The sequence below is a fragment of the Vicia villosa genome, linkage group LG5, assembly GCF_029867415.1.
Source record: "Vicia villosa cultivar HV-30 ecotype Madison, WI linkage group LG5, Vvil1.0, whole genome shotgun sequence".
Classification (NCBI taxonomy): domain Eukaryota; kingdom Viridiplantae; phylum Streptophyta; class Magnoliopsida; order Fabales; family Fabaceae; genus Vicia; species Vicia villosa.
This window is the reverse complement of record NC_081184.1, coordinates 1,819,758-1,831,188: the sequence shown is the minus strand read 5'-3', so window position 1 is coordinate 1,831,188 and position 11,431 is coordinate 1,819,758. Positions and strand designations below refer to the sequence as shown.

The 11,431-nt window shown below is 37.0% G+C and overlaps 3 protein-coding genes across 3 annotated transcripts; 1 reads left to right on the top strand and 2 right to left on the bottom strand.

Moving 5' to 3' along the window:
- Nucleotides 1-154: 154 nt before the first annotated feature.
- Nucleotides 155-2,776, top strand: LOC131601111 (photosynthetic NDH subunit of subcomplex B 1, chloroplastic). Its single transcript, XM_058872853.1, has 6 exons — nucleotides 155-844; nucleotides 1,137-1,327; nucleotides 1,422-1,679; nucleotides 2,086-2,191; nucleotides 2,325-2,410; nucleotides 2,491-2,776. Exons 1-6 carry the CDS (start codon nucleotides 239-241, stop codon nucleotides 2,654-2,656), a joined length of 1,413 nt encoding a protein of 470 aa, XP_058728836.1. The 5' UTR covers nucleotides 155-238; the 3' UTR covers nucleotides 2,657-2,776.
- A 162-nt stretch (nucleotides 2,777-2,938) lies between these two features.
- LOC131601113 (phosphatidyl-N-methylethanolamine N-methyltransferase-like) lies at nucleotides 2,939-3,823 on the bottom strand. Its single transcript, XM_058872855.1, has 2 exons — nucleotides 3,505-3,823; nucleotides 2,939-3,250 (listed from the first exon to the last, which is right to left on the bottom strand). Exons 1-2 carry the CDS (start codon nucleotides 3,627-3,629, stop codon nucleotides 3,001-3,003), a joined length of 375 nt encoding a protein of 124 aa, XP_058728838.1. The 5' UTR covers nucleotides 3,630-3,823; the 3' UTR covers nucleotides 2,939-3,000.
- A 1,117-nt stretch (nucleotides 3,824-4,940) lies between these two features.
- Nucleotides 4,941-6,725, bottom strand: LOC131601776 (F-box/LRR-repeat protein 3-like). Its single transcript, XM_058873672.1, has one exon. The coding sequence runs from the start codon at nucleotides 6,723-6,725 to the stop codon at nucleotides 4,941-4,943; it is 1,785 nt and encodes a 594-aa protein (XP_058729655.1).
- Nucleotides 6,726-11,431: the final 4,706 nt, after the last annotated feature.

Here is an 11,431-nt window from a genome sequence, read left to right as displayed (position 1 = left end):
CTAACTTTTGGTCAAAATATTCACCCAAGAACTTGGTACTTTCAAAATGGCAACTATAGTGTTACAATGAAGATTGATCATTGGTATATAACTGTGGTAACAGAAAGCTGAACATAACACAAATAGGATTGAATGGGACCCACTTATCCAACACATTTCCACACATTCTCTTCATGATACTTTCAAACTTTGTTACAAGAACAACACAGGCCAAAAAAAAACCAATTTGAAAACCTCAATGGCTGCAACTACAACAAGTTATTTACTCCCCAAAAATCAAAAACCTTTCTCAAATTTCCTCACAAACACACCTTCAACTTATCCAACCCATGTTTCATTGTTAACTTCACTAGACTATCCATCATCACATTGTTCCAATTCAACTAGAACATCAAATGTTCGTGTAAATGCCAAAAAGAACAATCCATGGCTTGACCCTTTTGACGACGGAGAAGACCTGGACATGGAATACGGTTCGTTGTTTTCAGACGGTAAACAAGACGAGGATACAAGGCCACCGGATAATCCAGACAACCCTTATGGATTCTTGAAGTTTCCAGCTGGTTATGCAGTTGAGATAGCTTCTTTGGGATTGAAAGTTAGAGGTGATGTTAGGAGGTGTTGTTGTGTGGTGGCTGGTGGTGTTTATGAGAATTTGTTGTTTTTTCCAACTATTCAGTTGATTAAGGATAGGTACCCTGGTGTTCAGATTGATGTTGTGGGTTCTGAGAGAGGGAAACAGTGTTATGAGATGAATAAGAATGTTAGATGGGCTAATGCTTTTGATCCTGATGATGAGTTTCCTGAGCCTGCTGAGTATACTGATTTTGTTGGAGTTCTAAGGGTTGGTGTGCAAGCAAATTTACTTAATACTTCGAGTAAAGTGAATTTAGATATTTTAACCGAGAACTTTGAGATGGAAAATTGGTCATATACAATGTAAAACACCGACACTAGACTCGACGACACACAAACGCTAGTAATAATTTGAGAAAATAAAAGTGATTGGATTTATGTGAAATGAAACACTTCCAACTAAACCACAACTCTTTCAGATTTTGCCTGAAACTTTCTAAGTTGCATATATTTGAAATTTTAGAGAAACTAACTGATTCATTGTTGTGTTGTGCTTACAGGGTAGGTACTATGACATGGTCTTAAGCACAAAATTGGCAGGCGTTGGTCATGCAGCATATTTATTCATGACAACTGCGCGAGATAGAGTTAGTTATGTCTACCCAAATGTGAATGCTGCAGGGGCAGGATTGTTTCTATCTGAAACATTCACACCTGATAGTACAAATCTTTCAGAGGGAGGATTTCATATGTGAGTTTATACTCTGATTTAGATTTACATTAGGTAGATTTTCATGAAGTTTTACTTTAACTGAGGAAAATTTCCAATGAGTTTGTTGAACTAGGTATCATCAGATGGAAGACTGGCTAGGAAGACCGTTTCGAAGCGTTCCAAGGCAGGTTGTGCCACCTCTTAAAGTATCACTTTCAAGGAAGTTGAAGGAAGTTGTGGAGGAAAAATACACAAAAGCCGGTGTAAGGAAAGGAAAATATGTTGTGATTCATGGGATACAATCAGATTCAAAGGCCACAATGCAGTCTAGGGGTGATCCTGATAGCTTACTTCCTCTTGAAGTTTGGGCTGAAATATCTGATGCTGTAAGGTATGAAATGTTGCTATTAATAGAGTTTGCCTCTAATGACGTAGTTTGATCCATTGTAGCCAATCTCACTTAGTGGAACAATACTTGATTGTTGGTTGTTGTTATAAAGCGCATATGGACATGTCTCACAAGTTCATAAATTCACTCAAATAGACTTGCAAGTGCTTATGATAGAAGATAGGTTAAAATAAGTCAATCTAAACAATTTCTTTGTTAGGTGTCATTATTTAAGCTTTGGATTTATTTTCGTTATAGTATAAGACTTTCTGGTAGTTATTATTGCACCGATCAAAAAAGGTATCTTAATTATGTTAATCAAATAAGTGCTTCTCAAGCATTTTCTCTCTTATCTTCGCTATGTATGTTATAAAGAAAATAGTTTTAACAATGAATATTCAAGTAACAGGGAATTTACGCCACTTTTCGTCATTCCACATGAGAAAGAAAGGGAAAATGTTGAGGAAATTGTTGGAGAAGATACGTCCATAATCTTCATCACCACCCCTGGACAGGTACTCAAATTCACACTCACAATGTATTCTGCGAATCACAAATTCTAATGTAATGGAGTTTGAACGTGAATCATTCAATCTTCAGATCCGATACAACATTAATATGATTTGATTCGCTGGTTGTATGGTTTAGTTGGCGGCCCTTATTAATGACTCGGCTGGAGTGATAGCTACCAATACAGCTGCAATTCAGCTTGCACACGCACGCGGAAAACCTAGGTACTTCTATCATTCACAAAAATTATAGCCTTGCAAGACACTCACATTGATGCCATGAAACTGTTGCTGATTTTATGCAGTGTTGCATTATTTTGCTCTAAAGAGAAGGGAGACAAGTTTGTTCCGCGGGCTGAAGAGAAGAAATGCATTGTAATATCATCAAAGACAGGGAAGTTGATCGATATAGATGTTGAGGCTGTAAAAGATGCAATTCAAACTTTCAATTTGTCTCTAGCTTTTGCATAGCCTTAAAGATGGAAAAAGGCTAGGGTTCTGGATTTCAAGTTAAGCGATTGTGCTAACTGTTGTTGTTAACACTTATAGTAAAAGACAAAATGTATATCGAGAAATTCATGGTTTTCTTCATGCTATTTATAAAAAATCATGTACACGAAAAGAAACGTCGGATCGCTGTAAAAGTAAAAGTCGAGAAACCTGTGACAAGCATAAACATAAATCTTATGACCGAAAAAGAATGGTGAATCCTTTTATCCAAAAAATTAAAAAAAAAAAAACAGAATCATACAAAGAATTTTGCACCTCAGATGCTACTGAACCCTTCAGGTTATATCTAATCTACTGAAAATAAATCAATTCAGTGGCTTGGCACGAGTCGATGGATCTTCCTTCGATTCAACGTGGATCATAAACACGTATCCTAAAACCCACAGGAGAATGTACTGATAAGGAACCCATGTAAGACATGCAACAATACTCATGATGCTGCCAATATATTGAGGATCACTGATGACTCCAAAAGGGAATTCGGTCACCCACGGAATCGTTTTTCCAAAGCGTATGCCATAGTATGTCCCGGCTTCACCAAGCAGCTGATAAACCCTGCCATTTGACAATATCATCATTATGATTAGGCAAAATTTCAAAGTAATACAGTGATAGTGATACTATAGTACTATAGCATTCTCTACTCACTACTCAGTCACCAAGAACACAGACACAACAATTTAACAACCAATCACAAATACATGAGTATTCTTTGATGTAAAAAAACACCATTATTAGATCATAAATTCCAACCATACTCAAAAACAAAAAAAGTACAAATTATGAAATGGAAGGTGTAAGAGAAGAACCTGAAGTTAAGGAACTGTCCAAATGCAAAAAGAGGCCAGAAGTAAAAAGGAGGCCAATGAAAAGAAGAGACAGAGATTAGTGAAATGAATTGAAGGAGCTTCAAGAAATGACCAATGTAAGCCATAATCTTTGAAGGGTCTCTTTCTTTACCACATAGGTCTACCCATGATTGAGGCCAATTCCAGAGATAATAGTAGAATGGAAATTGTGATAACAGCACAATGGCCACAACAATACTCGTCACACTATAGTAGAAAAATCTATGCTTTTTTTCTCCACAGAGAAAGAATAGTTATGAGCTTCAAATGTGGTTTTGATCCCTCCTGAAAAAGGGGGTCACGTATCTTCAGCTCACTCTAGCCACTGATATATTATGTTATCGACACATATGTAACATTGAAAATGATGTTTTTATGGTACAAATTGCTTCGGTTTATGTGTTTTTCATTGATTTTTTTTCTTCCTTTTATTAAGTCAGTTGAAGACAAAAGAATATATTAATTAAAATTAGTCACAAGTGTTTCATTCATATAAAATAAAATAGTGAATATCTTACTTCACTCCAGGGAGTTTTCACACATGACACACCATACACCATCTGCGTTATCAAATTGGTGGTTGATGACGTTTCTGACATGTTTCTTTTGCAATTGAAGTTAACGGAAATGGATTCAGTGACTTTGGTTTCATTAACATCACACATTGATCAGCAAAATATTCTTGTAGTTTCATCCTCCATGACTTGTCAAGATTTGGTTAAGACAATAAGTGCTTTTAGTCTAGCTTTCGGTGAAAGTGTTATACCAATCTATCAGGTTTACATGAAGAATTGAAAGTGATGATGTTATATGGTTGACAAGAAACAAGTTAAATATACAATGCAGAGTTTGGAGAATAGGATTTGGTCACTGTTTCAGCCAAAAGTAAAGAAGAATGATAACATTAAACAGAATGAAAACATAAATAAAATTAAAAAAAAATAAACATTCAAAACTTAAGTTGCTCTACAAAGTAGAAATACTGAATAACTAGGAGAAAAACAAAACTTGTCTTCAAAACATGAAGCACTCTCTTTGGTATTCTATCCGCAGATTTTCAATTTCAACCAACAGATCCCTGTAGTTGTAGTTGATGTTAGCTTCTCCTGCAGCACAATGATGTGTTGTGTATTAGTTAGTGCCATTCATTGTTTTCAATTATGATTCATCATATAGAAGAACACACTTGTGGATTATTAATTAAGCAATATTACCCAACAGAAAACAAAAACATCTAGAAACACTTTCAACCACCCAAACTGATAATCTGATTAAACAACAGATCACTAAATGATTGCAAGTTTTGTTCAAAGAAAAATAATATAAGGTTGTTAGGACGCATAGAAAACTCAGAAATGTAACAGCAGAGAAACTTACATTTAAGTACATTTATAATGCTAGCAAACACGGCATCCATGATGCGAAAAGAGTTTCATAGTTCCTCTAGTGAAACGAATATGAGATGGAGCAATTATCTTTCTTAAAGACAGGCTTGACAATAAGATTGAGCAAACATCACCATGCACATTATAACAATTCCGCAAATTGATCTCTCTTAGTTGTGTGCAGTTTTCAAGCACATGTTTCACTCCTTTCTGTGTGACATTACCACAATTTTTAAGGTCCAATTGCAAAAGCCCACGACAACGCTTTGAGATTGCATAAAGTGTTTCATCGTGAACATTTGTATATGACAAATTCAACACCTCCAAGTTGGGAAGTTCAAAGTTCATTCCAACAAGTAGCTTCACTCTTGAACAATATGCTAAGTTCAAATGTCTAATGTTACAAAATCTCCTTAAAACTTGACCAATACCTTCATAAGATATAAATTGGAAAGAATTCAAATCAAGCAACTGCAAATTGGAGAAAATGGAAGAAAACCTTATGATGGTTTCATCGGTTAACTCTTGACAATGAGCCAAATAGAGAGACTTTAATTGAGAGTTTACAATACAATCCATCGAAGAATTAGAATTCCTTACGCTCTCTTTTCCAATAGATGTCCATTCCATATTGATCTCAATAAGTGCAGGACAGTTCCTAACAAGTGCAAACACGGCTGATTCTGTGAGTCTTTTACAATGACTAAGGTTTATAGAGATCAAATCACCCAGAAATAAAGAGAACTCGGCAACATGTTGATTATTCAGAAAAGAAGCACTTCGAAGAATCAAATGTTGTATACATGGAGACTTGGATAGCAAAGAAAATATTCCAGTATAACTACAGCCTGAACAATTTCGGAGACCAAGCCTTGTCAAAGGAAGACCCTCCATTGCAATAGAGGAGAGCAACTCATCGGATATTCCCAATTCGAACAAATCAAGTGAAGTCAAACCCTTCAAACTCACCAAAGAGTCAATGAAAGATGACGTGAGGCGGTCCGGATAACTTGCTGAAAAAGATAAAGAGCTCAACGTTGGCCTCTGGTGGAGATCAGCTGCAATGTCAGACATGGTTATGTGCCAACAGTTAATGACGGTAACCTCTTGGAGAAGCGTACAGTTCTTGCACAAGTGGAAAAGTACTTCGTTGGAGATATCGTAATTACCATGCAGGTTAACTTTGCGGAGTTTGGGCAGTGCCAACGAAAGAGCCTGTGCAGGGAAGGAGGCAGTTTTGTCAAATTCAAACCATGTAGGTTTACTGAAGTCAAGTTCTTGGAGGAGAGGGAAGCATTCAGCAATGAATAACATGTGGGTATAATAGAGAGTATCAATGTTGGAACATACGAGAGATGTCAAAGTCGTAATGTTTTTGGAGAAAGCTCGCAATCCCTTTGTTGGAACCTTGAGTTGGTTTGAGATATTGAGTGATGTGATTTTCAATGGAAAACGAGAGATTTGAACGAGAAGATCATCGAGATCACCACCAACGTAGTAGGATAGGTCGAGGGAGACAATGTTGGAGAATCTATGGAATAACTGGCATGCTGGATTATAGACAGTGAGAGATGATCGAAGACGGTTTGTGACGGAGAGGAACTGTTTGGATACGAGGGAAAGAGGCTTCAGATGAACGTAGCGACGGTGAGTGTAGTCGGTGTCGTGGTTGATAAGGAATTTGAAGATACATTCCCAACATTCATCTAGTAAGTAAACATTACTTGAAAACGTAGCTACTTCTTTGCTACTAGTTTGTATGGATGATAAAGAAGAAGAAGCAGCAGCCATGGCCATTGTTGATTTTGATTTGAGAGAGTTTCTTTTCCTCTTCATGTTGGAAACTTTTGTGTATATGTTATGGAGTAGTTTTACATCTATTTATATGTAAAACCAGAAGTTTTAAGTTTTTTAGGGTTTGTTTAGAATGAAGTATTTTAACTAGGGTTAGAAATATGGGCTTACAGCTTAACTTAAACTGACTCAGATAGGTTTAAGTTTTTTCATAAGTTTATTTAACTAAAAGATTACTTCTAAAGTGCTATAAAAATACTTTTTAAACCTATCTAATATATTTAAATAAATATGAAAAACTTTTTAAAAAAAACTCTTAATAACGATATCATAAGTCGTTATCTAAAGTTGTGTTCATAAGTTATATCAAAAAAAAAAATATCACAAAACCTATGTTAATAAGTAAACTCGAATGAGTCAATGAAAATAAATATTTAATCTCATTAATCTTTTTTATAATATATATTTAACATTAGATGGATTGCTTATTTTTTAAGTGTTCAAATGAAGTAGGCTTTTAAGTAAGCTAGTTGATCAACCAAACTTTCGAAAAGGTTAGGATTAGGCGTAAAAATAAATCTACGAAGGATTACAGACAAAGCTTAAGATTTAAATTTTTTAATGTGTCATGCTCAGGTTTGGCAAAGCCTAGCCTATTCTCACCCCTACTATCAAGCTCGTATGATAATAAAAATAATGTTTGATGGCGATTTTTTCATTACGAGTTAAAGAATCTTGAAGGAAGCGAATTCGGAGGTTATTTCAGCTACGTTAGGCTCCTTTGTGTATTGTGATGAGAAAACTAGAGCAAAGGTGAGTATGGATGTTGCTAGGATCCGAATTCGAACTAGGTGTATGACAGTCATTAATGAAGCTATCTCAGTCTTGATTAATGGAGTATCGTTCAGAATTTTTCCAGCGGAAGACATGGTTAAGGAGTATGATCTGTGAGGAAAATCTAGAGTTGTAGACGTTAATATCTTAGATCTTAGCACTTCGGATTCCAGGTCAGAAAAAATAATGCTTTAGATGTTGATTCAAGGTTTTTTTATGAGGAAGACAGTGACAAGGAGAGGGCCAGTAACAAGGAAGAGATAGGAGAGAGCATTTATGATACTCAATCGACAGTTGCAAAAACAAAGGATGTGTCTCAGAAGTTTGCATATTTAAGTGTTAATTTAGGGCCACATCACAAAAAGTGTGTTGTTATTTTTTCTGATCAAGCAAAAGTTATTGATGTGGCTATAGAGGAGGAAATGTGTCTTGGTGTTGGAGTAATTAACGTTGGTGTTACATGTACTGATACTAGTGACCCCTTTTCTTTTGGGCCTAATGTTGATAAGTCTAAGTGTGGCCCATCAACGTTTGATGAGGCTTGTAGAAATAGTGTAAAGGATAGGCCCAAGCGAAGGAAGATGAGGGTAGTGGAAAATGTGGGAAAAGTTATTGAAGTGAGACCTTCTTACTACGCTTGTCTTTTTCCCAAAAAAATCCGCTGAAGTCATCAGTAGAAAGGAGGCAGGTGGTTGACTGACCAATTTGGAGGATAGTATATCAAGTGGATCGTTTATGACGCAAAATTCTCTAACTGACTCAGAGGTGTTACGCTGCAATAAAAGAATCTTGAAGGAGGGGAATTCGGAGGTGGGTTCGAGGGTTTGGGATTCTATAACCAAATTAGGGGTGGTAAGCCATAATCTTTGAAGGGTCTCTTTCTTTACCGCATAGGTCTACCCATGATTAAGGCCAATTCCATAGATAATAGTAGAATGGAAATTGTGATAACAACACAATGGCCACAACAATACTCATCACACTATAGTAGAAAAAATCTATGCATTTTTTCTCCACAGAGAAAGAATAGTTATGTGCTTCAAATGTGGTTTTGATCCCTCCTTAAAAAGGGGGTCACGTATCTTCAGCTCACTCTAGCCACTGATATATGGATATGGATTGTGTGACGTTTGAGTGGGAAAGTCACTCTACCTTTAGAGAATTTAAGACTGTTAGATAAATCATGTGCTCAATAAAGGAGCTATGTGGCTATCTTCCTTATTTATTTTTTCAAGTAAAAAATTCATTTGTTTTTTCAAGTAAAAAATTCAAGTGAAAAGGTAACCTACCACCGTCTATGAATGTTTCTGCAATGTTTTAGCAAGGTAACCCACCATCGTCACACTAGCGGCGGCGTGCACCACAACTACTGCAAAACGTGGTCGAGAAAGAGATAAGCAAAGTGATCCAAAATAAAGTAACAATAGTGAACAACCTTTGATTAGAGCTTCCAAACATAAATACCAGTACCAGCCATAGCTGAAACATTTCCATCTTCTTTCTCTGTCATGTCGCCATCACTAATCTGCAGCACCACTACTTCATGTACCGTTGCCCCATTGATAACTCGTTCTTCACCATTACTCTCCTTTAACGCATATATATTGTGATGGAATGGAACCAAAAAATTTCAAATTCAAAACTGACACAATTGAATTTGAAGCTTTAGAACTTAAAAAACCATATCCATGATTCGCCTCAAAAATTAAACTTTAAGGACCAGCATTTGGCAAACGACGGTATGATGGTGTTGGCTTGAAAAGATGATGCAAACAACCATGGGTTTGTGGACTGTGCAATGGTTTTTTTTTTATAAGCAAAATATATTTATAAATAGAGAGTACAAGCGGTACTCAAACCCAATACACCACCAGCCAATTACAAATTAATAAAGTCCAAAGGAGGTTGTAACCAATTATAAAAAAGGAACACCTTCACCCTCTTGAACCGATCGCTTTCCAAATCCACGAAACCACTTTAATGTTCGCAACCATATCCGCTAACACGCAAGGCTCATTCTCAAAGCAAAATTTGTTTCTTGCATTCCATATTATCCATAAAGTTTTCAACCATAATAAACATATTTTCTTCTTCTTAACCTTCCCCTTGAGAGCTACAATAAACTGATCTAAGTGATGTATATCAGCCCCTCCATCCAAGAGTTGAATTCCTAACCACAAGCCTATGTTGTTCCACACATTTTTGGAAAGCAAACAAGGAAACAACAAGTGATTTAAGTCCTCCAACTCAGTCCCGCAAATGGCACACATTTTGTCCTGTTCGTTCAGAATTATACCTCTCCTAGCCAGTTGTTTTTGACAGTAATCTATCAATAAGCACTCTCCACCCGAAAACCTTGATTTTTGATGGAATTTGTGATTTCCAAAACAGATTCAGGGCCCTTGATATGTTCGCATCCACGGCCTTTTCGTCGAGTCTGTCACGCAAAGAAAAGTAGCAGCTTTTCACAGAAAAAACGCCATCCGACTCCGGCCACCATTTGAACGCGTCTTGATTCGACTCCACAGGTTTAATGGCTGCTAAGATTTCAATAAGATCCATGACTTCCATCATTGCTACTGGATTCTCCAGCAACGTTTCTCCTGGAATATCAAACTCCCAGCGCCAAGACCCTTCCTGCCAGCTCCCCATTTCGCTAACCATGCCATTTGGCCGCCGCGACAGATTGAAAGCAAATGGAAATGCTGACTTTAAAGAAGAGCCCCCAATCCAGTTTCCAAACCAGAATGGAATATAACTACCTTTTCCTAAGACGAAGCTAATGTTACCCTGCCCCCGATAGAAATCATTCGAGCCTTCCACGTCGATAATCTTTTCTTCAAATTGCTCACAACCGGAGTCCACGAATTGCATCTTCTTGGATTGAGGCCAACAAGGATTCCTAAGAATTCGAAGGGAAAGATATCCCTACTGCAGCAAAGAAATTGGGAGGCTCTGTCCAAGAAATCTTCCTGTAAATTTATACCGTGTATTTTACTTTTGCAAAAGTTCACCTTCAGACCGGAAACTAATTCAAAACCCCTAAAAATCGCTTTAATGCTCCATAGATTTGCCTAGCATCCGCTACCGACCAACACCGTATCGTCTGCGAATTGCAAGATCCTAACCTCCAAGTTATCCTTCAGTTTGTAACCTTCAAACCTTCCCAAATCAGCGGCCTTTTGGACTAAAATTGCCAAACCTTCAGCAACAAGGGTGTAGAGGAAAGGAGACAATGGATCTCCTTGTCGAAGACCTCTCTGCACCCAGAAATATTTAGTTGGACTTCTGTTTACGAGAATAGACACGGAACTGTTGAAAACGCAAGCCTCCATCCACCTGCACCAATTGTCACCAAATCCGAAATTTTGAAGCATACTTCGCAAGAAATCCCAGTTCACGCAGTCGTACGCCTGTTGAAAATTAACTTTGAATATGAAACATTCCTTTTTTTCCTTCCTCGCATGATCTATAATTTCATTCAGAGCCAATACTCCGTCGAGCATCTGCCTGCCCGGCACGAAAGCTGACTGGGAACAGAAAATGATACTTTTCAGCACCTTCTTGATGCGATTAGCCAGAATTTTAGATACTATTTTGTAGAGACAACCTATTAAACAGATAGGTCGATAATCATTCAGCCCCTGCGGATTTGAATTTTTCGGAATTAGGGCGAGGAAAGATGCTGTGACTGCCTTAGGGAGAAAAGAAGACTTGTGAAACTCCAACACAAAGTTAACAATATCATCCTCCAAGAAATTCCAACACTGTTGAATGAATTTGGACTGTGCAATGGTGTGTTTCGTTCATGTTTCAGTTTTTAGAAAATTAATTAAAAACACTTGGCATAATGTGAAGCTCAAGATTAAACTAAC

Bases quoted from the DNA above. Each gene is read 5' to 3' on its own strand.
- LOC131601113 (XM_058872855.1), bottom strand. From the start codon at position 3,629: ATGGCTTACATTGGTCATTTCTTGAAGCTCCTTCAATTCATTTCACTA. The intron at 3,251-3,504 runs GTTCTTCTCTTA...GTCAAATGGCAG, and splicing joins GGACAGTTCCTTAACTTCAG to GGTTTATCAGCTGCTTGGTG.
- LOC131601776 (XM_058873672.1), bottom strand. From the start codon at position 6,725: ATGGCCATGGCTGCTGCTTCTTCTTCTTTATCATCCATACAAACTAGT.
- LOC131601111 (XM_058872853.1), top strand. From the start codon at position 239: ATGGCTGCAACTACAACAAGTTATTTACTCCCCAAAAATCAAAAACCT. The intron at 1,328-1,421 runs GTGAGTTTATAC...TTGTTGAACTAG, and splicing joins TCAGAGGGAGGATTTCATAT to GTATCATCAGATGGAAGACT. The intron at 2,411-2,490 runs GTACTTCTATCA...GATTTTATGCAG, and splicing joins CACGCACGCGGAAAACCTAG to TGTTGCATTATTTTGCTCTA.